This window comes from Suricata suricatta, chromosome 5, assembly GCF_006229205.1.
Source record: "Suricata suricatta isolate VVHF042 chromosome 5, meerkat_22Aug2017_6uvM2_HiC, whole genome shotgun sequence".
NCBI classification, from domain to species: Eukaryota; Metazoa; Chordata; class Mammalia; order Carnivora; family Herpestidae; genus Suricata; species Suricata suricatta.
The window spans coordinates 143756888-143770002 of record NC_043704.1 but is presented as its reverse complement, the minus strand read 5'-3'; the positions used below and the strand labels follow the sequence as shown (position 1 = coordinate 143770002).

At 35.1% G+C, this 13115-nt stretch overlaps 1 protein-coding gene across 1 annotated transcript in view; it reads right to left on the bottom strand.

Annotated features, from left to right (window-relative positions):
* STT3B (STT3 oligosaccharyltransferase complex catalytic subunit B) overlaps positions 1-13115 on the bottom strand; it is a 59560-nt gene that overhangs the window by 30668 nt on the left and 15777 nt on the right. The window contains exons 3-4 of the mRNA XM_029940383.1: positions 8002-8067; positions 6194-6293 (exon numbers count right to left, since the gene is read on the bottom strand). Of these exons, the coding sequence (XP_029796243.1) occupies positions 6194-6293; positions 8002-8067 (166 nt within the window). The remainder of the gene's footprint in view (positions 1-6193; positions 6294-8001; positions 8068-13115) is intronic.

Below are 13115 nucleotides of genomic sequence, written 5' to 3'. Positions count from 1 at the left end.
GACTGGTGACTGGCATAAATGCAGAGGCCAGTCTTATGGGACTGACGGTACCTAAGGGTAGACGAACACTTAGCTGGTGTCAGGGAACGGTTTGGTGGTGTGGCAAAACCCCCACACAGGTTGGAACTGGTGACCAGAACCCTTTAAAAAGTATATTTGTGGGAAAAACCAAAAGAAACAACTGAAAGAACTGTAAGTGGTTGTCTCAAGATAAGAATTTAAGGAGTAGGCCAATTCAGAAAAAGGTGGAGTAAAGACCTGCTTTTGCTTTTAAGCTTTGTAGTTAATATTTGACTTTCTCAATTATATATTTTATCTTTAAATTTTAAATTATAAATTATAAGTAAAAATAAGCACACCACTCTATTATTGTGTTTTAGTTGCCATGTGGTACTTTACGTAACACACCAGTATTATTTCTCTGCTATATTTCTCATAATCAAAATAGCTGTGGTGAAAGTTTATCTACATTGAAAAAAAACCTTTAGTCATCCTCAGTCTTTATAATCACCTCTCATCTGGCATTCTTTCTTCTTTATTTTTTCATGTCTTTATTTTGAGAGAGACAAAGAGTGAGCGAGTGAAGGGCAGAGAGAGAGGGAGACACAGAATCCAAAGCAGGCTCTAGGCTCTGAGCTGCCAGCACAGAACCCGAAGTGGGGCTCGAACCCACGGACTGTGAGATTATGACCTGAGCCGAAGTCGGACACTCAACCAACTGAGCCACCCAGGCTCCCCACTTCTTTTTTTTATTTTTAAAATTTATTTATTTTGAGGAGAGCACAGGCAAGGGAGGGGTAGAGAAAGAGGGAAAGAGAGAATCCCAAGCAGGATCCATGATGTCAGCATAGAACCGGACGTGAATCTTGAACTCACACACTATGAGATCATGACCTGAGCTTAAATCAAAAGTTAGACACTTAACTGGCTAAGCCACCCAGTCGCCCCTGGAACTTTTTCTTCTTATCTGGTTATCCCTTCATAACTTTCACATCAACAACAGAGGCAAGCTAACACTTAAATAGCACTTTCTGTTAGCCCTTTTATAAGCACTTTTCATTTATCCTTAAATTCCACAAGGTGGGAATTATTATCTCCATTTGACTCCTGAGGACATTAATTAAGGCATAAAGAAATTATGTAATCTGCCCAAAATTCCACCACTAGTAAGTGACTAGACCAGGAAACTGGATCCTGTTAATTTGGTTCTGCAGTACATGCTCTTTTTATAGAGTTTTTTTCTTTTTTAAAGTTTATTTATTTGGAGAGAGAGGAAGAGCACAAGTGGGGAAGGGGCAGAGAGACAATCCCAAGCAAGTTCCCAATATCAGCAGAGCCTGATGTGGAGCTCCATCCCATGAACCAATCACGACCTGAAGAGATTGAGTGGGACACTCAATCAACTGAACCACCCAGGTCTCCTGCCAGTACATACTCTTTACCTTGTTATGGCACCTCTCATTTATGGTTACATCATTGCAACCCTCTGTAAGTCTATTTCTACACTATTTTCTCCTCTCAAGGTCAAGATTTATCTCCAAAACTTTCAGAAGGACAGCCAGTTGGAAAGCCTAACAAGACCTTCCTGAAACTCAAAAGTCATAACTGATCTTCATAAACTGTTTCTCATTTCCATTTTGTTCATATGCTATGATTACAATGTATTAATGGATTATATCAATTACATTGATGGCCCTAGAAAAAGGCCATCTTTTGATCATCTGTGCATCCTAATAATTAGCACAAAACTAAGTATCTATTAAACATTTAATTCTCGGGGCACCTGGGTGGCTCAGTCGGTTGAGCAGCTGACCTCAGCTCAGGTCATGACCTCGTGGTTTGTGGGTTTGAGCCCCACGTCCGGCTCTGTGCTGACCATTTGCTCAGAGCCTGGAGCCTGCTTCTGATTCTGTGTCTCCATCTCTCTCTGACCCTCCCCCGGCTCACGCTCTGTGTCTCTCTCTCAAAAATAAACATTAAAAAAAAATTAAACAAACAAACATTTAATTCTCTACTGAACCGATCTGCTTAAATTTCCTCAAAAAAAAAAAAAAAAGATAGAATTAGGAAAACTAAATTCTAATGCTTCCAAGCTTTTATGTATTAGAATTTTTACATGCAATTTTTAAGTGTGTTGTTGTGTAGCATTAAATATGTTTTGCTTATATATAATATATTTAAATATAAATATGATACCTAAAATTTATGGTTTTACTTAAAAAAATTTTTTTTGAGAAAGCTTTTAAAGTAAGCTCTATGCCCAACAGGTAGCTTGAACTCATACCCCCAAGATCAAGAGTCGCATGTTCTACCAACTGAGACAGCCAGGCATCCCTCTGGTTTTCTTTTTCATTCATTCAATAGCAGGATTATCTTTTCTTCACTCACACACGCTACAATCCTAGAACAATCTGCACAGAACTAAGTACATGGTATGCGTTTGTAATACTTCGCTCTTTGTATGATGGCTCCACCAGCAAATATTACCATAAAAATATAGTTTATGTATTATATAAAAAGTGATTCTGTTACTCTCTTCTTACTCAAATGACCTCACTAAAGAAAACACAGACAATGAGCGAATTCTTGAGTGACGTTTAAAAATCACTTATCAATACTAGAAACTAATTTTTTCCTTCTCTTTAAATTATTCTAATTTAATAATTTAATTCTAATAAGCCATGAGATAAAATTCACATTTCTATAAATGAAAAAGTCTCATTTATTATGAATTTAGTACATGCCCATTGTAGAAAATTTGGAAAGCAGAGAAAAGTATGAAGAAAAAAATATCACCAGTAACCCTTGCTGTCTGCTTTTTATTAACATTTTCCTATGCCATCAAATACCAAAAAAGATTATGTTTAATGGTGCCACAGTATTTCAGATTTGGCAACACTACAATTTAAGTGTAAACTTAAAAAGTAAAATTTCTCTATTGGACATTTAAACTATTTTCACAATTACGAGTACCTCCGTAATGAATGCCACTAAACAGGTCTTCGTATCTTTAATAATTTATGCAAAGTGTGATTAAACATTTCTAAAAGTTAAATAATTTTACATCCACTAGTGTTATGCGATACCTGCAGACCACTCTCTCTATAAATGCAAAACAGGATGTGGGTGTTATTTCCTATTAAAATATCAGAATCCTATTTGTGACAGAATTGTGTGAATTCACTTCCCAACATGGTGAAATATACCAAGTCCAAAATATCTTCACAAAGCAATCTAACTTCACACAACAGTTTCTTCCCACCCGAATTTCAAGTAGCAGGGGCTTTTCTTTTCCCTTGTCCCTAACCCCCTATTCCTGGGCCACACATACCCTATACATCCACATCATCTTCCATGTGCCCCTTTCCACATGGGAACAAACTTTTGAGTTTTCCCTGGCTTACCAATGGATTCTATAGACACATGCAACAAAAAATTTAACAAAAGGGAAAACCATTTTTAATAATTATTTCAAATGATTCATTTTTACTTCATTTAATTTGATACTGAGAACCCAATCAAATGTTTGGTTTATATGATGATGAGTTTGCCATTTATCAATCATTATTTTCTTTATCTAAATGTTTCTGCTCACGAGGAGAGAGAACTACAGACAAAGGATGTTTGTTATGTGATAAAATCAGAGCACAAACCTGTATATGTAACTTTATAATGTCTTCATATTTTCCAGGACCATTAAGTTAGGTTAAATTGAACTTAAATCTCGATACATTTGGGATAAAGTAGAGAACAGCTGACTTTTCTATACCATCACTTTCCATCTATTTAGAAGTAAACTATGAAAGTATAAAAATCACCTAAAATACCCTTAATAATATGAATGGAATAAGCTATTAAAGAACAAGGAAGGTGAGGGCAGGGAATTTCAACACTATGAAATTGTCTGAGGCGTTTACTAATCTAACTTCATACACATATAATATCCTATTTTATTTTAATAGGATTTAATAATAGTATCCAACTATTTTATTTTCCTTCCCTCTGAAAAGAAGAAAAATTTTTCAAGAGCCAACCAAAGCAGTATTAATTGCGTACTTTTTGTAAAGTTACCACAGAAATCCTATTCACTAAATACAAGGTCTTTCCTTAACTCCCACCCTACAAGATCTCAGTGCTGACACTCAAGGGAAGCTGGAAACTGTTCATGTTTTACACTTTTATGTAGACCTCTTTAACATGCATTTATCTGGCTCCTTCTGACTATTTTGGCTCTTCTTCCTCTTACTGATTCATGGACGTTTCCCAAGTCTATTCCTCAATCTGCTCCCCACTCTATTCCCCTGACCATTAAATTTTCAAGACCCAGAAGTTTTTAAATTAAACAAATTCTTTATTCCTCCCCTATTGCATTTAACTTAAAAAAACGTCTCTACTTATTTATCTCTAAAACAAAAAGTTGAGACTTAAAGTTTAATCTGTCATTCTCCTTTCTGGATCCCAAAGACTATTTAGTGTTTTCAGGGTAGAGGTACATCACAGGCTAATGTATTTCAACAGTAAGGTATTTATTTATATGGTAGGCACACAGTTTTAGTAATTTTTAGTATCATGGGCTATGACAGCAAAACTTCTGAGTTCAGGCTTCAATCACATGGTCTTGAGCAAATTATGCCCTTTTTTGCTTCCTCATCTGTAATATAAGGACAGTAACAGTACCTACACTACATTTTCACAATGCGGTTATGAAAATTAAATGAGTTAAATACATGTAAAGAACTTAGTTTGTGGTATAAAATAAGCATTTGATAATATATTATTTCAGTGGTGATTGTTATAAAGTATGCTGAAATGACTATATATAAATTTTTTAAATTGATATGATTTACACCCTATATAAGTCACCTTTAGATATGCTTTAGAGTGCTTTTTTGTATTATAGTCACAAAGTTGTGTATTACCATGGTCTAATTCCAGAACACTTCCTCATCCCCAAAGAAACCTCATATCCATTAGCAGTCACTCTTCCACTCCCCAAGCCACTGGCAACCACTAAACCTATTTACTTTCTGTCTCTAAGGATTAGTCTATTCTGAACATTTCATACAAAAAGAATTTAGCATAATGTGTGAATAGTTACTGTCAATTCTCTTGGGTATATACCTAGGAGTGGAACTACTGGGTCTGATTCAGTTTTTGAGGAACTGCCAGACTACTATGGTTTTTATAGTCAAGTAAATAAGCTTTATATCTTTGTGATACTGCTTTCCAACAACATTATCATATTGGAATTGTATTATTTTACTAAGACATGGGGTTCAGACCACAACTTCTCTCTGAATAATTCAACTTATAAAAGTTCTGTCTCTATCATGGATAATGAGCTCTAAGATTTGAGACAACATCTATCACTAAGCATCTTATTCAAAAGACTTGTTTTAAAACCTAGAGAGAAAAAAAAAGATTTCATAGACAACAGGATCATCTGAATGTTTGTCTCCCCCAATATTCTTAAGTTTAAACCCTAATGCCCAATGTATCGGTATTATGAGGTGGCATTTGGGAGGTAGTTGGGTAGTGAGGGCTCTGGAGATTAGTATTCTTTTAAAAGAGGCCCAGAGAACTAGCTCCTCCCTTCTACCATATCAGGACAGAGCAAAAAAGGTACCAGCTATGAAACAGTTAAGGGAGCCCTCACAAGGATGTGACCATTCTGTTACCTTAATCTTGGGACTTTGCAGCCTCCAGAACTGTGAGACATTTCTGTTGTTTATATGCTATCTAGCCTGTGGTATTCTGTTTTAGCAGCCCAAATGGACGAAGACACTCTGTTTAATATTATACAGAAAGAGCTTTCAAAAGTTTATTAAACTGTTTACTTTGAGGATGTTCAATCTCTTACAGTGACTGAGTTGAATTTGAATAATATGTATATGTGAATGATTTTCAATACAGAATGCCCATTCCCCCAAATTAAGAAAAAAAATGGGCTGACAAATATTAAATCTAGTATCTGTAGACTAATTTTTACAAAAACAAAAACTCAAGGAGAAACTGGTAACAATATACATAGGTAAAAGTGCCTGACCCACCTTAGTGATACAAAACAGAAAAAAATATATATGAAATCATTTTTACCTTCTTATGGGTAATATAGCCAAACAGAAATGGCTGTTCAATGAAAATGTATATGAAACATTTTTAGAAATGGAGATTCCAAAAGTCAATCACTTACCTATGTAGACTCTTTTGCTATATCTCTGCATCAGTAACAGCACAAATACATGCAGTGGAATAAGGTTGATGATAAACACATAACCACCCCAAGCAGAGACCTATGAGTTAAAAAATGCAAAGTTAAATAATTTAAGATGTCTGCTTTTAAAAACTGATTTTTATTTGTCATGACAATCTAAACATACAAGGAACAAATATAAACAAACACTAGGATTTTAGCAATTGTGAAAGATGCTTAAAATTGATTTATAAAGCCTACATATAACCTTTTTCAATGTATTTTTATTATTAAAATAACAATCCCATAAATCTAACATGCTTTCCTGTAGTCACTGGAGAAATGGTCAGATTAAACTTAATAACAACACTGAGAACATTTTAACTTGTGAATTGGTAGTAAAAAGTCTGTCATGAAGATGAGGATTCTTAGGATAGAGATGATAAATCTTTAAAAGGGAAAAAAAGACTTCTACTTCCCTCATTTTTGAGGGGAAAAAGAAGACTTCCACTGCAAGAAGCTCCGCTGAGAATAAGAACAATGAATGTTTAGCACCAGTCAACAACCGAACTACAAGGAACACTCAGATAATCTGGATATGCTTTGAGATACTCAAAATAAAAGGTACTACCCTTGAGTATAAATTATTTCCTACTAAGGGATTACAAATGAAGATTCCATTTTAATGTTTAGCATGTATCATAAAGTTAGAATATTCTATCAGAATAATGGAGTATGTTCTGGTCTAATTCTTTGTTGTATGATTACTGCTTTTGCTTGTAGTACGCGATATGCCCAATGTGAGGCTTCAACTCACAACCCTGAGATCAAGAGTCACATGCTCTACCAGCTGGCTCTGTTTTGGTAAAGATAAGGTTTATTCTTGACCAATAGTATTACTTTTTTGAGTATATTCAACAGGCAATAAGCTCTAGTAAAGATCAAAGTTTTAGGTATATACTAGTAATCAAAAGCTTGAAAGAACCATTTTACCAATAGTCACATTAGGAGACTAGATGTTAATATATACATTATAGCAACGCTGCTCATATCTAAAATATTTCAGAACTACTTGTAATGAACTGTCTTTAGTATACAATGCATAACAATGCATATAAGAATATGTTTACTGCTTCACTGACTGCTATTTTCCACCAAAAACAATGTTACTCTGACAGAGTAGGAGTCCTAAGTGAAGGACTCTGAATTACCTCCAAAATTTAAATGTAAACTTCAAAGAGAATGAGTTTTCTTTTACCTGGGTAAATGCGCACAGAATGTGCCTGGCTTTTAACCACTATAAAAGGGGCATGGATGATTTGGATTCACATGCTATTATTTGTTCAAAAACAAATAAAACCTTACCTAAATTATCACTAATTTTCAGCACAAGACTATTATATAGGCTGTGGTGTGGGAAAAAAAGACAGGAGAATGAAGGGGTAATTCTGAATCCCAATCTAAGTAATCTGTTGAAAAAAGTACATAGGTTGTTTACCTAGAGGATAGGATCATTATTTAGGTAAAGATGCATATCTGAAAATAAAAAATTTTGTTTCACTTGCTGCAAATATTATATTTGAGGAGTTGGTATTTATTAGCCTTCCCATATACACTCCAGGGGTGGGGGTAGGAGAGAGGATAGCAGTAATGAATAGGAATATATTAAATAAAATTAAGATCCAAAAATTTCAGGAGAAAGGAAGGGGAGAACTAGTCTGGATGAGAAGAAAATGATGAAGAGGAGGAATTGGTCCAACTGTGAAAGACTTGCTAGACCTCAAATAATTTCAAATATGAATTCTTACCATATAGAAATATGACAAGCAGCAGCACATTGTCCAAAAAACTGACCCAGTTTTTACAGATTTTACCTAAAAAACAAGCAAATGTTTATAAATGTTTCTGATGGAGAAAAAAGTTAAATATTTAGCAAGCTTATATTACAAAAAGCCAAAGTTATTAAAAGACAAAAAGTACAGAGGTTTTATTCAGATATTCAGATCTACTTAATATATGTATTTAGAACACCAAGTGGCCTTGATTCTTCTGTTGTTGTTATGCAGTTTTCCGAAAAAAGAATCTTAAAAAAAAAAAGCAAAATTATATTTTCCTATTTGCTTTATTTTCTGTTGTAAAATGATTAACATCAACAAATTTCCATACATCATATATATAATTCTAAGCATCTATTTTTGAAAACCTATCATCTAGAAATTTTCGGATACCATAACCAATATCAACTATAATCAATAAAAATTGGGGTGTCTGGGTGGCTCCAAGGGTTAAGCGTCCAACTCTTGATTTCGTCTCAGGTCATGATCTCACTGCTGTGAGGGATCTTCTCTCTCTCTCTGTCCTTACCCCGTTAGCGCGCGCGCACACACACACACACACACACTCTCTCTCTCTCTCTCTCTCTTTCAAAATAAATAAACATTAAAAAACCCAATAACTAATAATCTATATCTTCAAAAAATTGATATCCCTGAAGAAATTTCTAGGATATGTCAGTAAAATTCTCACTCTGAACCACAAAGTCAACCTGCAATAATGAAAGGTTCAAAAAAAATAACATATCTCTACTGTCTAAAAAGAAACAAAAATTAACCATAGAAATAATTTTCAGATAAGTTTATATGTTCCTCTGAAAATAACAGTTTCATTCAGAAAACTGAATTTAAAAAGATTTTTAAGTTTATATTGAGAGAGAAACAGAGAGTGTGTGCAACACATACACAAGTGGGGAAAGGACAGCGAAGAGGACAGACAGAATCCCAAGCAGGCTCTGTGCCATCAGCGCAGAGCCCGATGTGGGGCTCGAACTCATGAAGTGTGAGATCATAACCTGAGCCAAGATCCAGAGTTGGACATTTAACTGTGCCACCCAGGTGTCCCAGAAAACTGAATTTTAAATTTCAAAAACACAAGTTCTAAATACTTATTTATGCCAGTAGTAGAGTTATCTTTAAAATATGAATAAGATATTCTAAAGAAATCATAGACATGAGTCCCATTACAAGCAGTTCTGATTAAAAGAGTTATCTCCATGTCCTGATAGGAAGTTCAAATAGTGAATACTATTCTATACACCTGATTTCAAGGAATTTACTTTTAAAATGAGCCTCTTCTAATATATTAAAACAAACTATTGTGACATGTTCTAATATATTAAAACAAACTATTGTGACATCATTGAGGGAATTGTAAAGCACACAAACATACACACAATGAAAGGAGGGAGAGAGGAGTGAGTGAGGAAAGAATGATCAAACGTTCTTGGCTTACAGCACTTCAAAGATATTATCAGATTAACTTCTGCCAGACTAGTGAAAAACTGCTTTGAATTCAAGATCATAGTGTATGTGTGTGACAAAACACTCCCCCCACTGCCCAAACTGGCTTGACCTATGCTAAAATGTGAATAAGGCAGGCAGTATATTAAAATATTGACAATTTTAAAAATGAAGAAATACCCAGGGCAGATTAGAAATTATTCCTATAATGTCCAATCTCCAGAGAGACTGGAGAAGTGAGTTGGAACCAAGTGCTAATGAGAAAATTGCATAGAGACCAAAAGACAAATTAGAGAGACCAAGATGATTTTTAGAAAGGAAAGCAGCTCCCAGAGAAATGGGGAAGAATATTCAGAAAAGCCTACTTCTAAGTGGGGAGACTAGAAGAAATAGTGTTCTCAGAGGATGAGATGAGCCAGAAACAAAAAGGAATCCCAAGGAATGGGGCACAGACCACTATAGTAAGTAGATCAACAGTATAAACAAGAAAAAAAAATGGTTCTACATAGAGACTGAAAATAAAAAGGACAGGTCATCCAGTAAACTGGCGCTAGAGACTATGAACGTTGGCAGAGAAAGCTTGCAAACGACCATTCAGTCCTTTACATTTGTGTGTCAGTTATTGCCTCTTGGCTCCAAATGCACTTTTCAACATACATTCTGTTACAAGAACCGAATATCTTCTAACTATTTCTCATTTGAAGGGAGTATGATGTTAAGTTTTCTCAGGAGGGTACTGAAGGAACACTGCACAAGAGGCTCTCCAATGATTTCAGGTGCAGGCTGGTGTTGGCGGTATGGCTGTGAGAGTATCTGGTGGCGCTGACCCCAGCCATGGGCCCAGAACACTGTCCTGCTGCAACTATGCAGCCTTAGTCTAGGAGTAACTTTTCTACAGTCTTCTTGACATGGTAAGCAAAAGCCCCAAACACATTCTCGAAGCTTCTTGTCACTGCACACCTTTCCACAGGTCACTAACACCCTCCTCCTGAATTCCTACACTCCAATTGCTTGTCAGGCAGCTCCAAACCAGCTCTAGCTTGGCCTAACCATCAAAGTCCTCTGGGGTTGGTGGGCTCCACCAGACCCTCTTCTAATGAAATCTGAATCCTTTCCAAGTTTGTCTTCCCTGGGTACTTTCCCTCAGCCCTAGCAGATCATATAGTTTCCTTCTACACTAGTTACTCCTCTAAGGCAGTTAATACATTTTTATATAAAACTCCCCTTATTTCGTCAACTGGGATTGACTGACACCAGTCCTGCTAATAATCTATTACCAAAAAAATCCAAAATATATTTACAATCACTAAATATAGCCCATACCCTGAAATTTCCTCAAACTCTAAAACCAACTGTATATATAGGTTGAAAGAGAATGAGAAAAGGATGTATGCTATGAATCAGACATATTCCACTGTATTTACCAATATATAGAAAACTCTGCTAGGCTATGTTTAACACACAAATTGTAAGTCAGTCATGCCCCAAGTGGAGAGGTAAGACGCAAAAGCAAGAACTAGAGCCAAAGCTGTATGAGAGAGACTATGTGAGGAGTACACTGTCTGTACACTGAGTGGCAAAATGTCCTTATAGATCCTGAATGCCACTGGTAACAGAAATACAAGTCAGGAGGCTAGTGTACGACTGAGTGTTGAGGTCCAAATTTACAGTGGTAGGAATACAGACATAAAGGAGAGGCTATGTTCAAGGGCCAAATCAACATTTTTGGTTAACTACTAGAATTAGAGGAGTAGAGAAAAAGACCTTGAGAACTCCTGGTTTCCTACCTTGAGGTACTACCCATCAGTGAGGAGGAGGAAGGCCAACAGACTGGGGTATGGATGGGTGGTTTTTTAACTCAGTCTTTGACATGTTAATATTAAAACTCCTGAATTAGGATTCTTCAACAACGGAACTATAAATCAAGAGAAAAAAATGCCTGGAAAATTCACCAATATTAGGAAATTAAACAACTTGCCATTGAAGAGTCCAAAGGTCAATGAAGAGATTAAGAATTAGAAAAAAAATTTAACTACATAACAATGAGAACACACCATATTGGAATATACAGAATATAACTAAAGCAATGATTAAAGTAAAATTTAAATTTCATATTAGAAAAATAGAAATAGCTAAAATAACTTAGGCATTAAACCTCAACTAGCTAGAAAGGAACAAACCAAATACAAAGTAGAATAATAAAAGTCAAGAATTCAATGAAATAGAAAACAAACACGGAGAAAAATAAATGAAACCAGAAGCTGGATAAAATTTAACTAGACTGACCAAGAAAAGAAAGAAGATACAAATGACCATTACTATGAGTAAGAGAGGTAACATCACTACAGACTGTACAGAAATTCAAGAATTATAAAGGAGTATGATGAGTGATTTGTACCAGGAAATTAGATCATTTATGTGATACAAACAATTTCAAAAAAGAGGTATTTTAACAAATTACTCATAAAGAAACAAAATCAGAACAGAACTATGTTGATAAAGATTTCCAGGTTCAGATGGCTTCATTGGTGAAAAGTATCAACAGGTAAGGAAGACACAATACCAATCCTATAAAAATTATTTCAGAAAACAGAGAGGGAAACACTCCCCTAACTTATTTTAGAAGCTCAGTATAACTCTGATATCAAAGCTAACAAAGACACCACAAGAAAACATGTTAATATCCCTCATGGATATAGAAGAAAAAATTCTTAACAAAATAAAAGCAACACAAAACCAACAAAATAAAAAAAATTATATGCCATAAATGAGTACAATTTCATAAATTCAAAGTTGTTTTAACATTGAAAAAAAACCAATTATGCAGTGGTTCCTAACTGGAGAAGAGGGAGAGATTATTCCTGGCATCTAGTATTAGGGAAAGGATGCTGCTACACATTCTACAACACACAAGAAACAACTGCCTGGCCCCAAATGTCAATAGTGTTGAGAGAGAGAAACCGTGAATTAATGTAATTAAGAACAAAACCATATGACTGCTGCAACAGACACAAAAAAGCTACTGACAAAATTTAACACCCATTCGTGGTAAAAATTCCCAAACTAAAAATATAAAAAAACTTCCTTAAGCTACGATAAAGGATATCTATAAAAAACAACTAACATTATACTTAATGGTGAACACCTGAATGCTTTCCTCTTAAAATCAGGAAGGAAAGGATGTGCATTCTCACTGCTCCTATTGAACACACTGTTTCTACTGTACCAGTTCTAACCAGAATAATCAGGCAAGGAAAAAAACTTTAATTTATGCTCTTAGAAAGATGTTGTTAAAAATATTAAAAAGACGAGCCACAGACGGAGAGCAAATGTCTGCAGGATATACATCTGATAGAGAACTTCTTTCCAAAATATATAAAGAGCTCTTACAACTCAGTAATAAGAAAACAATCCAACCAAAACACAGGCAAAAGGTTTGGAGAGACATTTCACCAAAGAAGAATCAGAGTAAGAAATAAGCACATGAAAAGATGCACAATTATTAGTCATTGGAGTAAAGCAAATTAAAACCATGAGATACCACTACATACCTACTAGAATGGCTAAAGTCTGAACATATTATGTGCTGGTAAAAAAGTAAATGCAATGCTTCACACTGTGATGGA